This window comes from Chaetodon trifascialis, chromosome 1, assembly GCF_039877785.1.
Source record: "Chaetodon trifascialis isolate fChaTrf1 chromosome 1, fChaTrf1.hap1, whole genome shotgun sequence".
Lineage (NCBI taxonomy): Eukaryota > Metazoa > Chordata > Actinopteri > Chaetodontiformes > Chaetodontidae > Chaetodon > Chaetodon trifascialis.
Genome location: NC_092056.1, coordinates 7,629,993 through 7,656,893, shown reverse-complemented (window position 1 = coordinate 7,656,893; position 26,901 = coordinate 7,629,993). Strand labels below are relative to the sequence as shown.

The following is a 26,901-nucleotide window of genomic DNA, read 5'->3' as shown; positions in this document are numbered from 1 at the left end:
TGTTTCTTTTGTTCTCTTAAGTTCAAGAAACTATAAACATATTTTACAGGAATATAGCTTGATATATCTTATTGCTGTGTGCCATCGACCTCTAATGGCCTTCGTCACAGCAGACAAATAGTAAAAGCACAGTGTTACTGATTTACCAAACATTAAGGATGGGTCCATTGTACTCAATCTGATGGCGGGCCAACACTCATAATACTGGGACTTTGAAACTGAAGCAGCTACATGGAATTCAGCCAACTTTGATTTTATTATTTACACCTGTGCTTTTCTTCCTGGAAAAAAAAGAGTCTTAGTCCCAAAAGCATTAAACTCAATTAAAACTATTAAAATTTACTGTGAAATTAACTATTAAATAGACAAATGAGCCACATCATTGATAGTATGAGAAGTACTCTGATAGTAATAGCATTTGCTAAAAACTACAGTTCCTAGCTATTTTAGAAAATTACAAAGTTTGTTGGTTTGTTTGTTTTAAATGAAACTTTATACTCAAAACTTGTTCTTACAGGAATTTTAGCAAATATGCTAATTTGCTGTCTTGTTTGGTAAATACAATGCTAACATTAGCGCCAGCAGCCAGTTAGCTTAGCGTCAAACAGCTTGTCTGGCTTCATTCATAGATAACAAAATCTGCCTGCAAACACCTAACTAATAACTTGTTAGTCCTGCACACAACATCCTGTAAAACCACAACTACATTTTCTTCTTGTAAGGGCTGAACAAACGAGATATAACGATAATTAATAAACGTTTTACCTTTGGACAGATCCAATTTCCAGTTTTTAATGCTAAAACAAGCTAAGCTAACCAACTGCTAGCTCTAGCTTCGTAGCTACTACACTAAACTAACGCGCCATGTAGCTTTGTTATACTAGGCTCGCATGATCTCGCGTGATCTCGTGCGGACTCGCGATTTCGGTCCAGCCAGGCTAGAGGTATTGATCTTCTCATTTGAGTCCGCAAACAGAGCCGGTAAACATATCTCTCAATATATCAAACTGTTCCTTTTCAGATTTATGTTTTTAGTAGGAAGCAAATTAGCTTGTGGCTAAGTGCCACAGATAGTCTGGGGAAGTTATAAATTGTGTTAAAAAAAAATAATTAATTATTGATTTCGGTATTTTTAATGGTTATTTGTTGACAATAAGAAAGATTAAGATTAGATTAGACTTTTTTCCCCACTCAGTTTCACTAACAACAGTAACAATGACTTCCTCTGCATTTAGTTGTCCAAGTTCAAAACATGGCAGTAAGACAACATGCACAGTTCCCTGAGAAAGGCACACTTAAATGGAATACACCATTATTAATGTCATCATATCTACTTGTGCTTTTCCTGCTGTGACAAGTCAGAATGTCTGTTGTGGATAAAGGTCTATTATTTTAGGTTAGTTCATTAAATCTCAAGATTTAAGAATCTAAAGATCCCACATGATCTTCAGAGGATAGTTTGCCAAATTGTCATGAAAATGTGAACACCTACATGACCTTGAGGTTGATTGACAGAATTATTTGATGATTAACAATACAGACCAGCTCTGCGTAGCAGTAGTCACAATCATCGAGTAAAACGCAGTAAAGTCGAAAAGGCCTCTTTCCATTGTGGTCCTCCGGCAAGGTGAGATTGTTTTTCAGCTTCTGTTTACAAGGTTGAGATTATCAGTGAAACTCCACCAAGTAAAACTTCTCTTTAACCATCTACATTTTATAAAAGGCCTTGTCAGTATGTGTTTGAATGTTGTTTGCAGACAAGAAAACAGAGAAGTGTTGGCAGCTATAATGGCTGTAAAGTCATTACTGCAGTCAGAGCAATGGGCAAATGCTCTCATCTGCTTAGTTTATGGCTGCATGGACATCGAGAGGCTCCATTGTGATTCATAATCAGAGACAATCCTTTTAACGTCCATTTCATATCTCAGGAGAGCAAAAACATTGGAAAGCCCTCCCCTACAGTGTCTGAACATGGCACTGTCAGGCCACCGGCTGCTGGCTGCACCGTGAATTTGAAAGGACTTTTCATGAATTATTAGACAGTAACTGGGGCGGGGGGTGAAGGGAGAGAAAGAGATCATTTCCTGTGTGAGCTGCTCTTTTATCAGGAAACATTTTCCCATTTCTTTCACTCGCTTGGTCATACAGAACATGCACACAATCTGTATATCAGCACAGGTGCTTCAACATTACCTTACTCTCTCCCCCCAGTATGTTTTTCTCTTATTTAAAGTGCTACATAGATGCTTCACAGCCACGTCATAGATCCAGAGAATGCAAACAGGAGGAACTATTGACGACCACTGATTCTTGATGGCTGGAAGGTATTTTCGGTGCTCTTGTATCGTGTAATCAGATGTTCTGTAAGTGCAGACAGTGGTCAGAGCTTGATTTCACCTATCGAGCTGTGTGCAGCTGAACAGTTATTTAGGGAAACAATAGCAGAGGGGGAAGGATATAGTGTGTGTGTGTGTAGTCGGAATTGTGTACGTGACTTGGTCACAGACATCATGACACCACAGACCATGTGACCAGCAACTTATTGCTCACACAACGTATGAAAGGTGGCAGATGGAATTTCCCATGTGTTATCTGTGCTCTAATTCAGTCAGTATGACAGAAAGTGAGGTCTTGACCGGTGACTTCTGTGGCTGTCAAAAAATAGGTCTTTAATGTAGTTCACTCTGCTTCGGACACTGATGACTGAGAGGGATCATTACTGCAGTTTATGGTGCTGTAAAGTACAGCGGGGTCGTGTGGATGCTGTAAACAACTGGCTCTGCTGTCATACAGAGGAGTTGCCCGCCTGGCGTTCAGTGGCTTTTTGTTCACACAGCTGTTGCCTGGAAACTGAGACACTCCCAGTTCACTCCTGTTGTCAGTAATAAACCCTTGATATGTCTGCATTTTGCATGTTAGCCTTGCTTTGCGTGGAGAGCCATAAGTAGTTTATGTGTCAAGTATGAGGTGAGCACATGCAGGAGGCTCCATTACAGAATTATACTTAAGTCTTTAGTAATAGTTAGTTATATACTTCAGCATTCATACTGCAAACAGGCTTTATTCAACACCAAATAAAGCAAGTAAACTAGTTTTTGTTTCATCGAGTAAACAACAAGGTCTTTTGGAAGGAAATGTTCGCTCTCTGCTACAGTTCCGCCCATGTGTGCGCATAATTTAAGAGGTTAAACGTGTTCAATAAGGAAGTGTAACACAAATTATACATATGCATGTTATCTTATCAGAATGATCCTGCCATGAACAGAATTTCAGTTACTGTAGAAGTACACCACCTAGTGTTGACAGCAACCAGCCCACCATTATAAATTGTGTTTGTACTTTTTTTAATTCACGAGGGATTAACACGTGTGGACTAAGATGGGTCACATATCTACAACAGTGATGTTTGGTGGGAAATAACGCAGTAGAAGCTTTCTCCTGGACGAAGTCATTAAGAAAAATGAGATACTGAGAGACACAAAAGATTAAATACTTTATTATAAACAAAAACAGTGATCTAGTTCCTGATTTGTCTTATGGTTAATATCAGAGATGCAGACAGGTTTACCATCAACACCCCCCAACAACCTCTCAACACTTGAAGAGAAAACACTATTAACACTATTATTGGCAAATTTCAACTCATGTCTCCGAGCTTGAAATATCACGGCAGCTGTGAAATACTGCAGGTTTCTCAAACCCGGCTGCATCATCATACTGCCTGTTAATGACAGGAAATTAGCTGAGTGTGGAGTGTAAGGCTGAAACCACACTGAAGTCGGCATTTACCCTTATTCAAAGTCAATCACACTTTGATTGTCAGTTGCCTGCTCGCCACAATTAATTACGTGACATGCTAGAATAAAATGTGGAGTGTTAAAAGTGTAGGTACTTTAAGTGTTGCTCACTACAGCCAATATAAGCTGCTTTAAGAATACCTAAGGTTGCTGTCGACTGGCTTTGGTGTATTTGATGAAATGTAAAGTCTAAAGGTTTCTTGCCTCACTTGCTTCACACTCTGTGACCACAGCTATTATCAAATGACATGAGGTATGTTTTCATGTGCTGACATCCTCAGTAAAATAATACAATCTTAGTATACAGTCCTCACACTTGGTTAACAAAAGTAAAATTTACATCTCATGACAAAACATCAGTCGTGATAAGTAAAACAGCAAAATACAAAAAAAGTCAACATTTGCAGTAGGCTTGAATGGTGAATTAAGAGCAAGTTTTTAAGAGCACACGGTCCCTGGAGGCTGTAGTGATCCTTTAATTAGAAATGTGCATCGGCTGTTGTCCCACTGACTGTCCTTTGGCACCGGTCTCTTTCCACGTAAAACACATACGCCTGCTCCTGCTCTGGCACTGAGGTGCGACATCCAGGCCCTCTGTGTACTGTTTCCTCTGCCGTCAGGCTCCATGAAATGCACTGAGGAGGTCAATGAAGCGCGAGTCCCTCTTTAGGCGCTGGGCAGCTGGCAGTGTGCACAGTTGTGTACAGGCCTCTGCCTGTGTGTCTGCACCTGCACGGTGCATGTGGTGACACCGTAGGTGTGAAGCAGCAGGTGGCGAGCCTTCGCCTGGACGTCCTCCCAGCTGTCACCACTAGAGGGCGCTGTGAACACAAACATGCATGTGAATATACATGAAACCACTTACAGAATGTCCCCATATCGCCTACATTTTGACATACCATAGAAGGAAACAGGTATGATTAAAATCAAAATGTCTGCAGGGTAAAAGGTCCACTCCCTTCTACATACCACCTCTGTGCAATATATACTAACTGTCTTTGTATACTGTTTTTTCCAGGTGGTATACAAAGAAATCAATATAATTCAGCCTTTTATACTAACAGGAAATGGCATGATACCAGCACAGACGCATGTGGGACTGCAGTCTCTGCCAATTTAACCTCACAAGGCATCAAAATGTTGTATGTTTTCTGGGATGCTCACAGAGCTGTTCAGCCAATTTCCACAATTTGTCTTAATTCATTCCTTTCTCTTCGTACATTACACTGTGGAGAACAGCGTCCATCAACAGCGCAGTCACACATCTCAATGAAATCACACACTTTTCATGTGTTTACTGTTTTTTTACTTTGATTATCTGTAACTGTGACACCTTTTTGGTGTGAACAGACAACATACTCAAAACCTGCTGAGATGTTAATATGTAGTAAGGCTTTGGGACAAAGATTTAGACATGAGGTTAAAGGTTTGCTTCACATCTCTAATCCCACATGTGAAGCCACATTAAAATGTGTGCATTGTGTTACTCTGACTATACCTACAGCAACAATCAGAGAGAGAAGAATACAAGTAAACTCTAAACAAAACAGATAACAGACAAACACCATCTGTGGTCTGATGACATTAACACTGACGTCTTGAACCATACTGCAATGTGCTTCATTTGGCAGGAACAAGCCTCAGCACATCATTCATGGGGGGGGGGGGGTCTGACATGTCACTGACATTTAACGTACTGTCAAGCCAACGCTGGAAAACATCTAAATCAAAGTAGTCAAGCCAAAAGCAGCTACGCCAGACATGTGTTCCTCTGAGAATCTATGGAAATCTTGAAGATAGATGTTTCTTGACACTCCAGCCAAAATCCACACACACAGCAAGCCGACATATCCAACAACAATTCAAGCTGGAATCACTGCCAGCGGCATTTCTCGGTGCTGACGTGGTTGTTTGAACATTTTTTTCAAATTACATTCCTGCATCGAATTCTGCATTTACAATATGTATTATCAGGTGTACTGACACATGTATGTAGGTATGCATATCGCTACTCACTGAGCTGGAGATGCACTAGTGCTGCAGTCTTGTCGGCCGTCAGCGCCCAGACATTCAGCTCGTCGACTGATTGGACATCCTCCAGCTTTAGAAGGTCCTCTTTGATTCGCAGAGTGTCCAGATGCCTGGGAACACCTGACGGAGCAGGATGAACACAACACTATGATGCACCTACACCGCTCTAAACACTCCACAACATAATCTGACAGGACTCGGGGACCGAGACCGCGCACTTACCCTCCAGCACAATGACTACTGTGTCACATATGATGCGGAATGTGGTGAAGAGAACCAGAACAGAGAAGATGTAGGTGCAGATGGGGTCTGCCAATTTAAGCTCCGGCTGTGAAGTCAGAAAGTTACATCAGAACAACTTTCTTGAAGCTTCATTGCATGTATTTGTCAAGCGAGTGTGTTGCACTCATGACAAACAGTTCTTTAAAAAGGCTGAGTACCTTGAAGCGGACAATGTATGCAGCTATGAGCACCCCGACACTCTGGACGAGGTCTCCCAAAGCGTGGATGAAGGCAGCTCTGACAGCCAGGCTGCCATGCTGGCGCTGCTGCTGACCGGATCCAGCTGACTGCGAGCTTGAGGCAGCCGCGGAGCTGTGAGAGTGGCCGTGGCTGTGAGAGTGGAGGTGACCCCCTTGGTTTAACAAGAAACCCATTCTAAGGACGCAAGAAAACAAAGACGGAGAGGTTTATTTTCATTCAAATGAGATATGTTTTGTCCAATTCCTGTCAACATTTAACTGACTGAGAAACTGTAGTCAGTGAGTCTTCATTTATTCACCAACCAACTGCTGTCAACCATTACACACGGAGGATCAGCAGCTTCTCACTGAGAAGCACATTTTAGACAGTACTTTGGACTGAAGTGTCGTGTCGCTGCGCTTAAAAAAGTCTCCGCTTTCTCCAAAAAGACATTTACGTGACAGTTTCACTTACATGAGGTTGACAGCCACCCCAATGGCTGCAGTGATGAGCATGACATCTCCATCTATGTCAAAGTCTTGGTGTATTGTCCTCTGAACCGCCTCATAGAGCAGTATGCCCGTCAGGACGTAGATGAGCGCCACACTGAGGACTGCCGATACCACCTCTAGGCCAGGAAATCACAATCAGTTGTACATACAAGGCATATTCATAGCAATAAAAATGGAGGCCCTGAGGAAAAACCTGATTTCAACAAATAGGTTAAGACAGGAAGAATGTGCCTACATACTTGGGGAGCTTAGCTAAACAGTATGGGGGAAAAACTGCCCACAAATACCAACTGGTATAACCATGAATATAACAATTTCAATGACCAAGCTTGTTGAAATGTAATCATTACCATCCACGTTTAAAGGAATCACACTTAAAAATTTGCTTAATTACTTGTTGAGCCACAAGCAACATGGAGATGCACGTCAGGCTCTATGCTTCATGCTGTTTTCGATCCAGTATATTTGGTATTACAGCTCCTGCAGGGCTCAAGCAGGCAGCATTGTTTTACACTACTGCTGATAATCCGGTGAGCAATTACTCCACTTTCATACGCTGAAAAATGCCCGTTTTAACCTCGGGTTAGTCCTTGATGATAATAAAACAAAATTCATGCCACTTTCCTGATCCAGAGATCTGACTGGGTTTAACATTGGCAGGGTCACAGAAAACAAATATCTAGTCTGACGGGAAATGACATTTAACTACAGTATCACATAGAAAACTGACGACAACCAAAGCTTTTGTACAGACACAGAACCAGGATTCCTCTGACACGTAAAGAGAGGATTGTAATGCAGTTTCGCTCTCAGTTCCTTTACACGATGATTTTGCCTCCACTCTTCCTGTCACCATTTTGTTCCTATGATCACGACTGGTGATAACTCTGACACTCACTGATGCATTTTACATGACAACGCTGGTAGCAGGCATTTATTTATTTACAAACCCTTGTTGGACAGTTGCTATCTTATACCTTATCTTCACTCTGGCACATGCTCAGCTCCGTGCAATAAAGGGTTGATGATTCACAATTTATGGCCGGATCTAATACAGCAAAGACTGCTTTAACTGTGGTGCAGCATCCTCATGGTCAGAATCTGCAACATCATTCAAAAGCAAAAAAACCCTCTACCTCTCTGTAATGTCAAGACTGTTCCCAATAACATGTCCTCTACAGTACCTGGATATTACTGCTTTAACTAAGCCAATAACTTGTTTAATGTTTATTTTCCTTCCTACTCGTCTCTGCTCTGTGTAAATAAGGGTTAATTACATGAAACCGGTTTAGTTTTGATTCAGGCAACTGCGTCAGAGTCAGCTTCTAACAGGGATCCAACTCTTAGAGAAAAATGCGAAGCTGTCTCACAATGTAATTGGTGCATTTCTCTATGAGTGACTGCAGTCATTCGGCAACATGTGTTGTTCAGTAATGTATCAGGACAGTCAGGTACTACCTAAAGACATCTGCACCAAACACAATCAAGAATCAAGACACACATTGTTGTTGTAGTGAAATGATAGATATCCACATTGGTAACAGCTGAAATGACCGTGGGGGTGTAAATTGAACAGTTATTGGCTGAAATTTCAATAATGTGCATCTCTACTTGTAACTGAATCTAAAGCATCCTAACTGGAATCTGACCCGTCTCGAGATGCTGAACGCACACTTTGTTCTTTGAAAATGATTCATTCACTCTGCCCAGTTGCCTCGCACAAGACTGACAGAGTGGAGAGAAAAGCGGAAACAAGCGCGAAGGTGTTTGAAATCAGACTTACCGAGGCGATGCAGTCCAAAGGTGAACCTCTTGGTGGGTGGCTTGGTGGAGAGCCACAGGGCCAGCAGTGAAAACAAAATGCCCACCACGTCTGCTAGTATGTGCATAGCGTCAGTCATAATGGCTAAGCTGTTTGACACATAACCACCTGAAAGCAAAAGACTGTTATTCAAACTGTTAAAAGTTATACTTGCTGAGAACTATCTAAGCTATTTGTGCATGCAGATTTTGAGATACAAAACACCAGTTTTGATGGGTTTGGCTCCATGCAGATAAACATCAACAGCAAAGAGCACGTTTAGATGTGCAGGTATGATGTGGAACGACCACATGCACTGAAAAAGTAGCATATGATCTAACGTGCTGCTAAGAGACTGAAACTATCACGCACTATGAGTTAAAACTTAATGAACGACGCTATGTTCCTGTCACTACTTCTTCATTAGAAAACACACTCATACTGAAAACAAAGGGCCACTATCTTACGTGAAGAGACAAAAAACAGAATGAGGAGTACAATGCTGTCATTTCTATTTTTGTGCAGCAGTTTTCTTTTTGACATATTCAACTGCACCCAAACATGTATTATCCAAAGATTAGTAACAAAACAACAACACTTTGGTACTTTATAAAAATAAATCAATAATCGAGGCAATGATTCAGCACAAGCAAGTCAGCCAGACAGGCTTCCACTTGCTCCTACACCAGTGGCTGAAATGCTGGTCGGACTTGTATAATCAGTCACTCAGGCTTCGGGCTGCTTTCCGTGCAGACTCACATAAACTGCAGCAACTATGATCTGGATGTAGATCTGGGAGATACAGATGATGGCTTTAATATGGACACCAGCACTGTCCCAGATTCAATCCTATACAACAGACCTGACTTTTGTATTTTTTGTCTGGTTTACCAGAGAGGTAATGATTCAGTTTGATCATTTCTGAGGCAACAGTGTGTGAATGTGTAATGCTGGACTGCATTACGACATCTCCCCCCACCACAACACAATGGAGGTGAGCAGTATGTGACTGGTGGTGCTCAATGCATTGACAAGGCACATGTGAAACAATAGCCACACGCAATAAAAACAGAGCGTTTCCTGTGTTAAACAGCACCTCCGGTCCATTTTCCTAATGTTTTATTGTGTTAGAGGAGGCGGCCTTTGTTTCACCCTGACCTACAACCAGTGTGTTTATCTGAACAGTCTTGTCCAAACACATCTTAAAAGCCTTGTGGTTCACCTTCATCTTCCACCTCTCTGTGACAGCTTTTGTGATGTCACTGACCCGCGGTGATAAAATCCTGCATTAAATAAAAATATGTAGTGAGGTTCACTCTGCACATGCTTACCTATAATTTCACCTGTCATGAAAAGGAAATACAGCAAAGCGGCAATGACAAGCCTCTTCATCACTTTCTTCTGTTTGATACTCTCCCTCTTCTTGGTGCAGTTGTCACATGGGTCCATATTCAACCCGGGGCTGCCCAGGCTGGAGGAGGATTCGAGCAGGGAGTCATCATCGTCCGCCACCACCAGCGTGTTCACGGCCACTCCGTTGGAAGGAGCTCCGGCAGAGTAGTCTGACATTTCTCCGGAGACCACCACCTTCAGTTTGTTGAACTTGGGGGCCTCATCCTCCACCAGGTCCTCGGAGAAGTCAAAGGGCGCCGTGTCGCTCAGGTCCCAGTCGCTCCGCTCCCTCCGGAGGGCTGACCGCATCTTTTTCAAGAAGTTCCCACCTGACATCTTCAGCAATTACGAGGGCAAGGTATATCCAGGTATGTTCGTCTTTACGCCAGCGTTATCGTCGTCTGAGGTAAGCATTCACATTTCGTGTCGAGCAGGGCTGAAAACTTGTGTTTCCTCTCCATTTTAGTACCTGGAGGAGAGCGACAAAGGAAAGTGATAGCAGCGCACAGAGCATCGTTTCACGTCCGCCCAGCTCAGCAGATTTCAACGACGCGATCTCAACATGCCTATTTGTGTCACTTTCAAGTTGGTGACTTGATGTGCTAAATATCCGCCCTCGGAGGCACTCACGTTCCCACGTGAGCAGATAAACTTTGAGTTCAGTTGTCCTTAAAAACAGCCTTGGCTAAACAGTAACAAGCTAGCTAGTAAAGATTAGCTATCTGTTCATGTCAGGAAACGACCGGCAGACAACCCTCGTCGTGAGGTAGCTTGTTTTAAAAGGAATGAGGCAGACTTACCTTTACATGTAGTTTTCGGTTGTACAAACTTCGTTTTTTGTTAAATTAATAACCGCTATGGTGGCGTAAACATCAGAGTGGTAGTGCTCCCTCCGCACTCGGAGGTAACGGTAACATAAGCAAGTTCGGTTTCCTGCGCAGTCACGTGATGACGCAGGAATCACATGACGTTTTTTCCAGACGCAGCAACGAATCTACAATCTTGCTGTTGTTTCGCTATCATACTTCTGCCTTCGGTCAACATAACTCCCCGCATTTGCAGCTACTGTTAAACAGGCTGTCAGACAGGTAAGATGGTGTCGACTGGGGTGAAGTGTCGACAGCCTGACTGTCTGGTTGCTAATGTGTCGCGATCTAACTTATCATGGAGCAGCTTCAGTAAGCTAGCCAGATACTTCCTCAACGTTCAAATGCTCCATGTTGTGATAAGACAATGTTACGACCCAGATCATTTCCATCAGATTGTATGTGAGATCCATCTGTCTGATTGCTTGGTGTCTCTCTTTAGGTGATAAAAGCAGCCTGGGTGAACAGAGTCGCTGCATATGGAGGTAGAGGGGATGGAAGATGAAGGACCTTCGTCCCAGAGTGAAATTCCGCACAGTGAAGGTATGTGTGCTGATGCTTCACCTGTCTCTGCTGCCCACACCTGTCTGACCAGGCTGCCTTAACTTCAGTGTAAATGAATGACTCCAGCCCCAGCTTTTGCTTGTCACAGTGCAGCTCACGCTTTCTCATTCACCAGTGAGCAACCACTACTGACCTTAGGGGGTCCAAGGAAAGGACCATGAACATCAAAACAATGGTTAGACTTATATAGGTGAAGCATGCAGTTTGCTCTATAGATATATTAAGGTTTCTGTGCAGAATAGGTTGGCTGAATTGTTCAAGTCAAAGTAGCAGAGTCTGAGATATCCTGACTTTTAGTCCCTGCTGTAAGCCAAGCTCCAAAAACAGTGGCTCCTGCACATCCTATAATGCAAGTCAAAAACATCTTTGCTTATGCTGCATTCATGTCATAGGAGAGCTATCGTAATTACCAGTTCATTCATGTCAGCATCCAAGCCATGATTATGACTTAAGTGTTTTCTTGAAGCTCTGATGTATTCGATGTGGTGCGTAGAAATCCAGAAGTGCCTGAAAAGCTAACAAACACAGATCAACATGTGGTTTTGAAGGTAATTAAACCAACATATGATGCATATTGTCATTGCAGTTTTTTATGCTCACATAACCAACTCTGCAACCATTCAGCCAACATGAACATGGGAATCTGTCCCATCTCTACCTACATTACGTGGAAGCTGCTCGTGACTCAAGCTTTTAGCTTAATCCTCCGAGCTCGAGATCAAATTGAGAACGAGAGAAATTGAGAGAAAGTAACCCCGAAGACATCATTAGGTTTATTTTCACAGACTTCAGAAAGCTCCTCCAGAGCCACATAGAGCAGTATCCACCTGTTTGCTCAGGCTGAGTAGTACTCATGATGAGTAAGCTCACCTTTATGAGTAGAATAAGCAGAGTGCCCTGCTTACATTTATACTGAGAAACAACAGGAACAAAGTCCTTAATAAAATGCAATAACACACAATGAATAATTAAAGTTACAGGCTCAGTCAAAAGTCATAGGTTTATTGAGAGAGAGAGAGTGAGAGCAGCCTTGAAATTAGAGAGGTTTAAATGTTCTGATTTTGAGGTGACTTTGCTGATCAATTCATGAGGTTTCATGGGTAGAAGCAGGCTTTTCTCTGTCATTTCTGCCTCTGAATTCCTGAAGAATCGCCCAGTGACTGCAGCAGGTCAGACCGGAAATTCAGAGCAGCAAAAATGAGATCCAAGATCAGATGACATGTAAGATTTCCCAAGACACTGTTGGAAACAATTCAACATTGTGCAAGAATCAGCAGTTTAGTTTAAGTATGTTCATGAACAAATTGCAACAACAACAGAACAATTCAATCTTGCATCTCAAGTGCTGGAATAGAGAGGTGAATGGTAGCCTGTACAAGAGCTAAAATTTCCATCAGACCACCAAAAAATGGAAGCTCATAGGTTCATTTATTGAAGGGACTTTGGTGAAACAAAACTAAATGCATTTTTTTTTGTTAAATATGTGACAGATCTCCAGTTGGCACAGCAGGAATCACTGCCTGTGCAGAGCTCAGCCGCTGTAGAGCGTGTGTTTGTGGATCGGAAAGCAGTGGACAAACTCACAGAGGGTTTACTCTCTCACTACCTGCCAGATCTGCAGAACTCTAAACGAGCCCTCCAAGAGCTCACGTGAGTATTTCCCTCCTCAGCGTTTCATGATGCACAACCTTTGCACCTGATGGCCGCCTGCAAAGTACACACTTGATCCATAGCGCAGTACTTTCTAATACTTTTTAGTAAGCACTGTTTCACCCAGTCTGCTTGTGGCAAAAACTGCTATAATGGCAACAGATTGGGATAGATCACTGAGAGGTGATTATGGTTTATTACAAAGTTGCTTGTAAATTTTCTTTTGACTCATCTTGTAAATATTGAGGATGATTAGAAAGGAAGCAATGAAGAGCTATTCCTTAAAGGGCTCACAAAAAGTAGAAAGATACATAATCTCTTTAGAAAGAAGCCGTCCCCGCCTGCACAGCAGTCAGTCACGTAATCCACGAGCAGATGTGCAGACAGACAAAGACACCCGTATGCAAAGTTGTGTCACATTCATGCATGAAGCAGAACTGGACGGATGGGTTGACCTCTGGCTCTAATGCTGGCAGTGCTGAGCATCGTAAGTCATGTGAAACACCCTCAGCTGTCTGTCTCCTGCGGGACGCTTTTAAGCATCCCGTCATTGCCTGAATGAGTAACATACATGTGCATTTTTCTCTGTATTGACTTAAATATTCCACAGATGTCCTTAAACATGAGTAATATTTGGTAGAAAAGTACACTTGTTGACATTTTTTCTTTTTTTTTGTCTCAAACAGACAAAATCAGCTGATACTGTTAGACACGCTGGACCAAGAAGTCACCAAGTTCAGAGAATGTAATACCTTACTGGACCTCAATTCACTGGTGTGTTTGGTCTGACTTATAATCTCATTTGCGCTCATGTTGCTCTTGTTTGTCTCAACACCAACCAGCAGGAAAGACTTCTCACCCGGTTTGTTGTCTTAAGTTTACAGAGGCGAAGGTTTACCACAATAAATTGGTGAACATAAGGAAAGAGATGATCCTGCTCCACGAGAAGACGACTAAGCTAAAGGTATCTCCAGTCCCAGTCAGATTAAACATGAGTGCTTTCCTAATATGACGCCACGCTCAAAGATAAGGAGCAGATATTGGTTAAATGTCGTCTGTCGCTTTCTCTCAGAAACGAGCTTTGAAGCTGCAGCAACAGAAGCAGAAGGAGGCGCTGGAGAAGGAGCAGCAGCGTGAGAAGGAGCTGGAGAGAGAGAGGCAGCTTATCGCCAAACCTGCTAAAAGAACGTAGGATCCCCACGTACGTCCGCTGTGTTCATGGGACGTACGGGTGCTTTTGCATGTTTTAGCCTATTTATTACATATCAACTATACGTTACATTACTGCTGAACATTTTCCAAAGTGCAACTATTTTAGATTTGGGCGTTTTTGCCTCATATGACAGAATACAGCAGAGCCTAAGTGAAAGCAGCGAGAGGGGAGATGAGATGCAGTTATGGTTTCCGATTAAATCCCAACCAGGGATGTTGTGGTCGTATCATAGACCATTCAGGCCCAGACACCCCAGCAGTTTTAGATCTTTGAATGCGTTTCCTTGCTCTCCATCATCAATCCACCAGACCTAATATTAAATCTGCTTTTATTACTGTCCATCTTAAACTATCATTGGATGTAATTGCAGTTGACGGTGCTCACTGATGTGACAGGTTTGCTCTGAGTTATTGCACAATATCTCAGTTCAGGTAATAAAAGTAATTTTGTTTTTACAGCTTTATGGCCAGCCTCCAGCAGGTTTCATATCTCAGCAGGTCTCTACAGGACAGACCATTTTAACTGGAACTGTGGAACCTGAGACCAGATCTGTTAGCTGTTGAAAATGGTTTTGGGGCACTTCTGCATTTCAGTGTGCTCTAAGAAATAGTACAAAGTTGTTAAAATCGGACTGAAATTGGCTTTGGATATATTGTGAGTTTGTTTCCAATAGTATTGCAGAACACATTGTAAATGTCTTCTGTTTCATTTTTGGTATTATTTATTTTCTGTAGAACATTCGTGACTTTGGGGATATGAGTTCTTATCTGGTAGCTTGACTTCAGTTGTTTCTTAACTTGTATGACAGCACCTGTCTTTATACCTGCACTGCAGTAGGAAGCAAGCAAGAGTTTAAACATTTGAAATGTAATTTGAGAAAGATTCAAAAATACTTTGGAAAATGGTTCACTCTCATAGATAGTGTTTGTGATTCTTGGGCCAAAACTTGCAGAAACCCTGGTATGATCCTCTGTGTCTGAAATTGCCAAGATGACCACAAACCAAAGACATGGACTCAATCATCAAATGCTGGTTCTTCCCTCTATCAACCTCTGATGATACAAGCACTTCCCTCAGAGTGGAGCAAATCTCTCAGAGACACTTTTGCAGCCGTGAGACAATGTCCAGGAGGAGAATCAATGCAGTGTCGTGTTTGAGATAAAGTGTAAATATACGTCGTCGCTGGGCTTCATCGCCTGTTAATGTGGAATGCTCTAAAAAGAATAGGTCTGCACTCGAGTTAACTGAGTGTATTTCTGGGGTCTGGATGATATGAGAATGATAATATGTACCAAACTTTGCCCACACATCACACACAGCATCTGTAAATTTGTTGAACAGACCTTTCAGGAGGCCTCTATGCACTACTTACACCTGGAACTTCACTGTTTGTACAATTAATAATAAAAGCAGCACAAACTGGTTTGTAGAAAAGTGACTTATGTATATGCACGTTGTGTAAACTCCCTCTTTTCATGCCCACATGCTCAACGATCAACTGTATGCACTGCATTAAGCACCTCAGTCCACCAGGTGTCAGCAGAGACCAGAAGTCCTCTCACCGGCTCTCTGAAGGCCACGTTTCTGCAGGTTTTTTTTTTTTTTTTTTTGCTTCAGCATTTCCACACCAGCTGGCATTAGTGATTAGCACACCTGCAATCAGAGAGAAACTCATTAGTGAGTTTATAACCTGTATTTTAATGAAAACCTGCAGATTCTCGGTTTTCCAAGCATTGCACACAACTCTACTACTATTTCACAATCTCCGTTTTCTGCTTGTTTTTCATGACATCCGCTTAATTGTGGGCAGATTACCTCATCACCTCGGATGCAGGGTGAATGTAGGTAATTGTAATTAACAAGCAGGCAGAATGAAGCGTCAGGGCTGATCTTGGGTTGCTGGTTCTTGTCCTCGTTGTTTCCCAGTTCAGCTTTTTCCCCCATAAAGCTTAAATTGTCACTGACTTGGTAAACACTCGGCAGTTGTTTTCAGCAAACATTGTCTCTTTTCACACACATTTTATACACCATTGTCATGTACCCGCCATACAAACAGGCGTTTGTTGACAGGAAAGTAGGTTACATTCCTGTCCATCCCAACACAAGCATGTGTCTGTTCCAGCCCCCTCCAATTCACATAAAACTCTAATTTTATACTCACTACTACAGCAGGAAACTCAGTCAAAACCAACATGGCTTGGTCCACCCCCGCCCAGTCCCTCTTAGAGCGGAAACTGCACCACAGTGTGGCCATGGAGGGGGTCCAGACTCAGGGAGAGGGGCAACCTGATCCCATACTGATGAAAATGAGGCAAAGCAGTGGAAACCACATTTTGAATATAGGTTTCAGTACCTTGACTTTGGGTTTTGTTTGACATTTTTTCTCTGTATGTCTATATACAGTGGCACTATATGTGAATGCTTTTTGCAACAATAATTGCTGTTTTTCAAATTTTTCTGAAACTCGGTCAGTGTAATGTGTAAAAAAGGGAAGAAGTTCTGCTCGCGTCTGTCAGAAGTTCAGCAGGGTCACACTGGAGGCAAAGATCCTCCTGAAAACAAAAAGAAATCTTGCAGCTGTAATATTATTCACTCAGTTATGAGTTTGGCCCTTTTTATGTGTTTTATGGAGCAGGAACAAGCATGAAATGGGCATATCCTGTTTCGTTGCTGGTCATTTGAGATGATCTCAGTTGTGAATATCCAGCCATTGGAGGAGAAAATACAAAACGATATTCTTAACAGTTATTTTTACAAGTCAAGTCAAGAGTCAAGAGTGGACACGGGCCAGTAACCAGTGATTCACACGTTCATGAGTCATCCTAAAAGCTTTTTCCTGAACTTTCAGTCACACCTCAAGGTTCCCCGTTTTATTTATTACTCTTTGTTTAATTCATTTACTTTAAAATTGCAAAGTTTGTTTTCCCGTGGGCATGCTCATATTTTACCTACTGGATCTCAAACAGGATCTGCTCTTAATTAGTTAATCCTTTGATTGAACAGGGCTGTGTTTTTCCAGGAGGAGGGGGCGTGAGAGGCTTCAGAGGCAGACGGCTCAGAGAAGCGGCGGTTTCCGAGGCCGGGCCCTGTCCTCCAAGACTTTGGTTTTAGCTTGTGTCTGCTTTTAGAAACTTGGCCGTCGGGGAAAACACAAACCCCCCTTTGCCAAAGCCACAAGCGAGTCACAGACATGGAGCAGCAGCAGCAGCAGATGATGATGCTGTGTAGCGGACGGCCTTCCTGTCTAAGTAAACAGTGATTCAGACGGGTGAGGAGTGGGAGGCTGTGGTCTGCTTCAGACTGGCAGCACCAGGCCTCTCCCAGACCCACCATAACAGGATATGGTCCTCGGGCCCACACTGAGGATGGCTGCATTATGTTATTATTTCCCTTACCATTTGGTTGGTGTGGCAGTATTCATGCAGACTGTGTACCATGTGAAGAGCTGGATTGAAGGTTCTGGAAAACATATCTTTTTGTGGTGTTTTTGACCAAAGTGACAGTGAATGAGGTTACTTTCCCTTCTCAAGCAGGTCTTATATAACTCTACATACGCACGTCTGGATAAGTGGGCACGGAGAACATTCGTAATTAGGTTTCTGTGACTCAACAGATGGTGGAGTGGAGATATTTAAGCATAACAGTGGTCACTATGTAACCACCACATCTTTCCAAAACAATAATTTTAAACTTCAAATTTATTTAATCGTGTACATTGATGGATGGAACTAAATATATTAATCCAAGAACAGTGTCTGAGTTATTTTTAGAGTGTTTGCTGTCATTAATTTGATAATGTGATCAACTTATGAAATATCCTGTCATTAAACAACCTGACAGTACATAAAGCAGTTAAAATCACTTTAGCACCTGGGCCCCCATCAACCCCCTGTTCCTCCAACTCTCTGTGTCTTATGTACAGTTTGTACACAGGAACCCAATGTCTGAAATGAGGTAATCAGATCATATACTTACTGTAAATAAAAGTACCAATACAACAACATAGTACCTTTGCAAGTAAAAGTGCTGAATTCTGAATTTTACCTCAGTGAAAATACAGAAGTTCAACAGTAAAAGTACTTGTTCTGTAGAGAAATGGCCCCTTTCGCCGACAGATTATTATATATTACATTATTCAGTTGTTAATACTAATGCATCAGTTGAGGCGGAGCTGGTTTAAAGTACTTTATATACTGTTAGGTATTTTTACTGCAGGGGTCAGGCCCCCTCTGAGGTTATAAACCTCAGGGTTCATGCGATATTAATCAGAGAAGAAAGAGGACGAAGTTCTGCAAAAGAAGTTTTTTAGGACTTTTCTCTGTTAACCGTCAGCCTCAAACACTTATTTGTTATTTAACGTCTCTTTAGTGAAACAACTAACAACTATAGAGACAGCTGAAATGTGTCGAGGGGCTCCAACTACACACTGTTTTTCTGTAAGGTTCCCCAGTGGTCGACTCTTTAACGATATATTGCATAATCTGGTAAATAACATCAGCTGTCAGACAAATGTAATGGAGTGAAAAGTATTTCACTCTGAAATGTAGTAGAGTAGAAGCATAAAGTAGCAGAATGTGGAAATAGTCAAAATTATGCCTAAAACCAGCACAAACTGAAGTAATAAGGGTTGAAATTTGATTGTGATGCAGGGGCCCTCATCAAGGAGGGCCTCAAGACTCAAGTTTATTCATTGAGCTTTTGGTTATTTGTTTGTGCAATACCAAACCAAACTATGCTTTAGGTTTTCATATTCCCAAACACATTTTCATTTTAATCAGTACAGACCAGTTGACTTTGAGCTTTTGAGCCTCTGGAGCTCTAAATTGCTTTTTATATGTTAATGGTTCACGGGTAATAAACCAATCGAGAAATATGGCCCTTGTAAACTCTTTGAAAGGGGCCATTCTGCCAAACGCCGCAGTACACCGACCCTATAATGCTTGTGTAACTTTATTTCAGTGCAAACTCTGACTGCACTCTCGCTTGTAACTGAGCATTTTTAACTTGTGGTCTTGCTACTTTTACTGAAGTGAAAGATTGAACTCGAAATACTTCCTACACCACCTACGTGTTGCAGCAACGGCAGTGAAATGTGTACAATTTAAGTGTCTAATGCCATCTACGGATTACAGAGTGTCTTGTTGTGTCTGCCCTGCGGTGTAATTTCTCCCAGGGCCAGCTCCACTCAGCGTAAACACAGACAGAGCGGGTGAACCACAGTAGGTGAAAAGCTGTCTTCACGTCGGCCCCACAGGTGTGGCATTAGCCCAGCTCAGCTCACTGCCGTGTCGGCTTTGCAGGATCAAAACAAGCCCTTACAACGGCCCCAGTCGTCACAAAAGGTTTTATGGCCTCCTCTTAGACTGTAGTAAAAGAAGTAAATATAGAAACGAGTCGTAGGCTGAAAAGAGGCTTTGAAGAGCAGCGTAGTTGTGGTGGAGGGAAAGGATGATTTGATCAAATGAATGTGCCCTGTCCTTGTTGTTTTCTTTGGTTGGGTAACACAAGAAAACAGGGGGAAGTGAGCTAAAGGACGCATTGCAAAGCTGTGAGCAAGACAAAGAAATTGTTTTCAGACAAGCGGCCACACAGTCACAGTCGCCGCTGCCACCAGGACGGTTAGTGGTTGCGTGGCCGTGTCCTGTCTGACCTGCGAGAGGTGGAGATGTGATAATCCAAACCTTAACTGTATGGAGTTAGAGGTCTGAAGGGAGGATTTATAGCGTTGTTTATATGCTCTATTTGAGTCAACCACAGCAGACTGTTGCTTCCCCTGCTTTTTGGATGCACTGCGGAGAGGTGTGTAAGGAGACGGGCGCAGCTCAGACACACTGACAGACAGAAAGCCAAGCAGACACACACACACACACACAAACAGGATCCAGTAAGAGCCAGTACTGCAGCCATCATAACCCTGTGTGTGGTGGTTGGTGTGGTTTCCAAAACTGCAGGGTTTGTTGTAGTCCAGAGGCAGGCCGGGTGTCAGAGGACCATGTCCTCTATCACCACAGCGCTATCCATCCATGAAATATTGTATCTGAGGACAGTGAGTTCACAGTAACCTAGTTTCTGCAAGCTATGACCCAATTTACACAAAGAATGCTGGGTTAGCTTCGTGTGTATATCTTAAAGATGTCAAGCTGTGCATGAAGTCCATCACATCGCTGTATATAAGAAAAAAAGCCAGAGAGGTTAAATATTACCGAAGATGAAGTCAGTATGCAACCATGCTTTAATGCAGACCTGAGACTGTCTGCTTCTTTATTCTTTCTTTTTTTTTTTTGTAGGGCGGCCTTGCCAGCAGCAGTCAAGGTTACATAACTGGACTGGCCAGCGAGCACATGTTGTGAAGTAACACCCGCCTTAAAACGAGTTAGATACCCTTTGAGGAAATTCACACCATCTCAAAATGATATTTGGCGTCAAAGTTAAGCATATTATGAATCACCGTTGAAGTGCGGAGCCGTATGAGGACGTCAGCACACAGAATACCTGGCTCTGAGAACAAAAGCTGATATCTCGGCTCCGACTTAAGACAAAGTAAAACTCCTCCGCCTTGAAAAGTTTAGTCCAAGTTAAAGAATTGCATTGTGAACAGAGGCTGAAGTATTTTGCTGTTTGCCCTGCTCGATCCTAAAGTCGGCTACAGGAAATTCCCAAGATGGATTGCATTGTAATAGGATCTCCTACACGCTATTCCTCTCTCTGGCTTCCTCTCTAAGCCTCAATACATTTGAATGCACTGGTGGTCTGAACTATTCAAACTCAATCCAAACAGCAGCCCGTGAACTGAAGCTACGTTTAACTTAAACTTGAACAGGAGCAAGCAAAGGATATTCTGGAGCTTTAAATAAATAATATCCATATTACTGAACTTGTGTTTTAAAGCTGATGAATGAATATATGTGTGAAGCCTCTGGTTGTGTGTGAGGTCACATTCAATGCAGCACACATGCTGTATTATACCAGCTAGAGGACAAGAGTGGAGCCATCAAAATGCAGTGTAAAACCTTAAATATAAACTGTGACTTAATGACTCAAAATGCTTTGAAAAACTTGCTTTTAAAGACAGATGCTCTCCGTCCGCCTGCACGTGTCCAAGCTGCAGCCATGTGTCAATCATACAGTCTGTCTGGAGAAAGGCTCTCTGTGAATAATACAACACATGCTCGCTTAGTCAGACCTCTGTTTGACCTGCACGCAGCGTAACATCAACATTTGAGGGTTGTTTTATTCCAGGATGGCACATCCAGCAGTGGGGGAAACAGTGACTGTTGAATGGAAAAAAGATTTCAGGCAGCAGATCTAAGAACATGATGTAGTTTGTTTTCAAGGTTGAGAGAAGAAAAAAACCAGTACAGTTGGATTTTTTTTACTATATAACATTGAAACTGACCCTTTAGATGTAACTAGATGAGATTATGCGGACGTGGAAGTACAAAGGGGGGAAAACTGACTTCCCCTATGTGGACCAGGAGGTTGTGTCTTACATACAGCTCTGACCCACTTCCATACATCTGGACGTCTGCACTGTAGTAACATTACGTAACGAGCTTTCACAGAGCAGTGAAGAAAGGACAGAGTGAGACCGATTTCACTCCCTCACAGCGGCCTGACACACCCATGTTCCAGCCTTCTGTACATGTTGAATTTAGATTTCAACAGCTGTATTTTTCCATTTCAGGAAAAGAAATGTACTGCCACACATGCACAATATTAATGCATGAGCCTAATGCATTAGTACAGCATTGCATAACTGCTCCAACTGGTGAATTAGTTTAAATAAAGAAACTTTTTCTACTCATGCAAAGATGAAAATTCATCTTAAGCTTACACTTAGATGACACAGCCCACCTCTTCATATTACACTCACCACATACTGTCTGTATGTGCACATAAAACACAAGACTACAAATAAATACAAACATGTGTGCCTGCAGTCATAACACATGAAGCAATGTTTGCAACCCAAAGAGTGACCGCGGCTTTATGGAGCGTCTGACCAAATGGTTGAGCTTCTGCATTGCAAATGTGGTGAGGCATCTCTTTTAAATGCCTTGTTTTGGGCATATGGGATGAAACAGCTGTTCTCAAGTCAGTCACTCAAATAAAATATTGGTGTGGGAGTGACGTTGGGTCCTTGCCACTTGCTCCAAGTGTTGCGCAGGAAGTCTGTGGAACTTCACCACTTACAGCAACCAGGAACCTAAACATATGTATACAAGGCTTTGAGCGCAATGCATTTGTGGAATACTTCCAATGCTCACATACATTATATACTGCATGTGTTTTTGACACCTTGGCCCACATTACAAGAACCTTAGGTATGGAAACCACGCATTTACTTCCACTTACTGACCTGATCTGCATTATCACACAGCTATTGCACTGTAAAACCGAGTAAAAGGGACTTTTTAAGTTGTGTAATTCTACGTTTATTCAGACGGAAACAGTTCCAGGGAAACTGGCCATGTGCATCTGAGTGGAGATAAGGGTTGTGCTGTAAACCTGTAGTCACGAGGTTCAGACTCGTGATTCCACTTATCACTCACACCAACTGTTGCCTGGGAGAAAGATAGTGAAAGGCGTCTGCACACTGTGCCCAACTTAGCAGCTGCCCAGGGCTGTAAGTGTTGAAAGGGGCACTATGCTGAAAACTGCCACAGGTAGCAATTTGTATGGTTTCAACTGAATAATCACAATAGTACAGAACTGGTAGGAGGTCATTTATTGACATAAGCGGCTTAGTCTAACCATCCTGTGAACATATCCATCAACTCTCCTTGGAGTGTTGGCTGTAACAAAGCAATAAATATGGTTGATAAAAAAAGTCATGCCAGCATCTGATGCCGTCGGTTTAACATTTACATTTTCATAAAAATCATAGCAGTCAGCTAAATGAGCTGCCAGGTAGAAACTTAAGGCAGGCGGTCTTCTGCTTGCAGGCTGAGTATATCCTCCTTTTAGCTGATCCTATGACCTGCGAGAGAGAGAGAGAAGCGATCAGAAACTGACATTTCACCGGACGCATTTTGTCAGAAGACAGTCAGATGACTTGCGTACCTTTGTCTATTAAAGAGTCTTCTGGATGTTGTTCAGGATGTCGCCATAGACAAAGTTGAACAGCTGTTCCTTTGACTTGGTTCCATCTAGCTGCACTGTAAGAGCGCACAAACATTGAATCAATAGGAGAAACTTTCGTCTTTAAAATATGGAAAACGCAGTCGAATACGTGGCAATGCACACTTACAGACATCAACACCTGACCCCTCCATGATGTTCTTATGTTTCAGATACATGGGCCAGACGTGGCCATCGAACAGGCCGGGGGGGTCTGGCACCGTGTAGTTCCTGGAGCTGCAGAGACACAACACCAATTACTTATGATAAGCTGGCAGATTAGACTAAAACGGCCACTTAAGAACAGTGTCTGAACACTTACCACCTCCTCTTTTTGCATTCTTCGTACGGGATGGAAATAAAGTAACGTTGGTTCAGCACGTCGATCAAAGGTCTGCAGAGGTAGAGATAAATTATCCTCGAGGCACAGCGGTCTGATTCCACAGTGAGAAATGGCGCAAACAGAAATGCAACGTGCCCACGTTCTTACCCGTAGGTGTAAAGCAGGAAGCCCTCCACAATGAGGATGTGAGTCTCCTCCTCCTCGTTACGGTCAGACTTTGGGACGATCTCGGTATCCAGGGTGTTATTAACGCCATGAGACTTTTCAAACTTCACCGGGTTCTCCAACCACGCATAGATCGTACTCATCATGGCGTCCATGTCCAGAGCAGTGATGACTGAAGGGCGAAGCCGAGGGGGGGAGGGTGTAATGGAGGGGGGGGGGGGGGGGAGGAGAGAAGCGTATAGAAAATGGCAAAGAGTAAGTGAGAAACACATTCAGTGTTCACGTTTGTCTATATTGCATGCAGATTACAAATGAAACGAGGTCAGGGCAGGAGCAAACACACAACACCCAAACACGCATTCACGCACGCACACACACACACACAAACCCTTTCATTAAAAACCCAGGCTTACCATCGTACTGCTTAAAGCCATCTTCACCAACTTCAATCTGATCTTGGGGCTGAAACATACATTGATAAGATGTACCCAGGTACATTCCACTAGTGCTACATGGAAGCGTTTCTTTAACACGAGCTCAAACCGTATCAAGTGACACAGGCAGCAAAGCGTTGACACGCCACTGACTTGTGTCACCCAGAGCTATCCCTTTGCTTAACTACAGCCAAAAATTGAAAAGGAGGGATGTGTGCGTGTGGCTCACCTTGAAGAAGTCATCCTGATGGACCACACAGCAGTTGGGCAGGTTCTTGATCAGTCTGTTGGTGAGGGTGGTTTTCCCTCCATTGGTGACGCTGCGTGGAACAAAGCAATACATGTCAGTGAACGGTGGATGATGCAACCCACGCAGAAAGCTGAACATCAGACCCTCACTTCAAATATTGTGTCTGGAACATCCATATGATAATAAAGTTAGATGCTCATTCATATGTTTTTACATATTGTTAAACTACATAAATAGCATTTCTCTTGGCATGTGATGATCATTGATTTAAAAATACAGTTAGTTATAAACCATAAGCTGCCACCTTCAGATCAAATATTTACACAGTAATACAAAAGTTAGACAATGTACTGACCAAAGGGTTAATATCTACATGAAAAAAGGAAGGCTCTGCTGGGCATAAGGCGGCCTCACTTATCTCTGTAACATGCCTGTGATCGCTAGCTTTGCTCCGTTTAACGATTACCAGAGAGGAGCGTTCGCACTAAACACTGCTACGTGTCATTACTGAGCAATTTCAACAGCAGTACAACAAAAACGAAGCGACAATTTCGCAGATGTCATGACCGCCCTCCCCACGTGTACCGGGCTTTTACGGCCTAGCGGCTCCGCTAGCCAGCTAGCTTAGCCTAGCTCCCGGCCATTCATCCGCAGGAACTCACCCGCCGATGCCGATGATGTACTTCATGTTTTCGGATGGTCAAAGCTCGTAAAAGGTGTTCAAAACGTCAATAAACCGGTTCAGGATCAATGATCAGACGGGAAGAAAGGCTAAAAAGAGAAGGTTGCAGCAGGAAACGTCAACTACTTGAGTCCTCCATGGCACTTGATTTAAGTGAGTAAGGTAAGAGCAGCAGGCACGGGCTGTCACTCGGACACGGTCTTCCACCGAGAGAGGACCGTCAGCTAGCTGTAACCTCTACACATACTGGAGAGAGCGACGTGATTGGCTATTTAAACACCTCGAGCCGCACGGAAAACCCAGAACAACCAATCACGGGCGAGTGTTACCGCAGCTGCCATCCCACTTCCTCCCTCCGCTCACCCCGCCTTCCAACCTGAACCCATGATGTTGACTAATTTTAATTTTAAATGCTTTCTTACTTCACTGCAATTTATGCTGTTTTGTAGTTCCACTACGTTTAGAGGCAGATATCGCAGTTTTTACTTAACATTTCTCTCACAGATGTAAATACTTAGCAAAACGTGATTAGCTCATAGAATATGATGCATTGTTAGAATTTCAAATACCAAACATATATATATAATTAGCTCCAACTCCGTTAAGTACGACAGTAAGATGCTATTTACACATTAATTCCACTGTATTAACAATGCAATCATATTTTGCATTTTTCACATTTCACAGATCGCCCTACTTTCCAAAATGCATCCCTTTAATCACAAGATATCATTTTGAGGCACTAGTCATCAAGCATTTCCATTCTGCTATGCAAAACATCCATAAGCTTATAAGAAATGATGTATTACTATCGTTTAAATATCATAGCATTTAGTTATAGCACACCTTCACTTGGATCAAATGACATTAAAACACTGCTTACATGAACACATAAATCATTTAAGGCTCTGAAAGGGACCACAATTTTCATATCTCATTTCACAATTTTCCATCTTTTCCCTTTACTTTATGTACTTTACTTAATACTTTTGGTATTTTTTAAATTGTGCCGGTGACACCACTGGATCTTTGAAAAATGAACTGATGCTGTGGACTAGATTAGAAAAGCCGAAACCTGGAATATTGTATCTAAACACTGTGAGAAATACAAAATGATAGACTACACATGAGACAGCAAAACAAGAAGAGACTAAATGAGTGCAGTTCATTGTTGGTAGCATTTACCTAATGTAATCTATAAGAAGACAGGGCCTCTATTTACTGCTTGGACCTTAATGGACCTCTATAGGACATCTTTACATTGTGAGCATTGTGCAGATGACCTGCCAGATTTTTTTCCCTTATCAATTTCCTGTGTCAGCCTAGTTCAGCTGCGTCATCTGGGAGAGACTTATTCAAACACAACACACATGAAAATACATGTAATATGGAAGATGAGGCTGCCAGTGCTTCCACAGAACACACTTCGTATCAGACTCTGAATCACAGACACACAATAAACAAAGGACAACATATCCTTCCTCATTGCTGTGGTGTTTATTTCACCAGCCTGCCGCTGACCTCTCTGTTTTGTTTAGAAACTTCCCAACCAACTCCATGACACAGTTTCCTGAGGTTACACCAAAATATTACTTAAGTTGGGGCTCACACCCTCGAGA

At 42.5% G+C, this 26,901-nt stretch overlaps 3 protein-coding genes across 4 annotated transcripts; 1 reads left to right on the top strand and 2 right to left on the bottom strand.

The window, feature by feature from the left end:
- Nucleotides 1–3,480: 3,480 nt before the first annotated feature.
- slc30a4 (solute carrier family 30 member 4) lies at nucleotides 3,481–10,922 on the bottom strand. The gene is made up of 8 exons (XM_070960723.1): nucleotides 10,796–10,922; nucleotides 9,935–10,464; nucleotides 8,586–8,732; nucleotides 6,765–6,918; nucleotides 6,269–6,485; nucleotides 6,051–6,156; nucleotides 5,814–5,948; nucleotides 3,481–4,618 (listed from the first exon to the last, which is right to left on the bottom strand). The coding sequence occupies exons 2-8, from the start codon at nucleotides 10,329–10,331 to the stop codon at nucleotides 4,464–4,466; spliced, it is 1,311 nt and encodes a 436-aa protein (XP_070816824.1). The 5' UTR covers nucleotides 10,332–10,464; nucleotides 10,796–10,922; the 3' UTR covers nucleotides 3,481–4,463.
- Nucleotides 10,923–10,954: 32 nt separating this feature from the next.
- On the top strand, nucleotides 10,955–15,710 carry bloc1s6 (biogenesis of lysosomal organelles complex-1, subunit 6, pallidin). Its single transcript, XM_070960737.1, has 6 exons — nucleotides 10,955–11,083; nucleotides 11,304–11,404; nucleotides 12,916–13,075; nucleotides 13,762–13,849; nucleotides 13,953–14,039; nucleotides 14,148–15,710. The coding sequence occupies exons 2-6, from the start codon at nucleotides 11,341–11,343 to the stop codon at nucleotides 14,265–14,267; spliced, it is 519 nt and encodes a 172-aa protein (XP_070816838.1). The 5' UTR covers nucleotides 10,955–11,083; nucleotides 11,304–11,340; the 3' UTR covers nucleotides 14,268–15,710.
- Nucleotides 15,711–23,001: 7,291 nt separating this feature from the next.
- On the bottom strand, nucleotides 23,002–25,497 carry mibp2 (muscle-specific beta 1 integrin binding protein 2). Of its 2 annotated transcripts, XM_070969154.1 has the most exons (8): nucleotides 25,263–25,497; nucleotides 24,580–24,670; nucleotides 24,330–24,378; nucleotides 23,899–24,088; nucleotides 23,731–23,802; nucleotides 23,539–23,645; nucleotides 23,352–23,446; nucleotides 23,002–23,268 (listed from the first exon to the last, which is right to left on the bottom strand). In XM_070969154.1, exons 1-7 carry the CDS (start codon nucleotides 25,286–25,288, stop codon nucleotides 23,361–23,363), a joined length of 621 nt encoding a protein of 206 aa, XP_070825255.1. In that variant the 5' UTR covers nucleotides 25,289–25,497; the 3' UTR covers nucleotides 23,002–23,268; nucleotides 23,352–23,360. The 2 variants fall into 2 exon arrangements, with proteins under 2 accessions (XP_070825255.1, XP_070825263.1); XM_070969162.1 differs by lacking the exon at nucleotides 24,330–24,378.
- Between the last annotated feature and the right edge of the window lie 1,404 nt (nucleotides 25,498–26,901).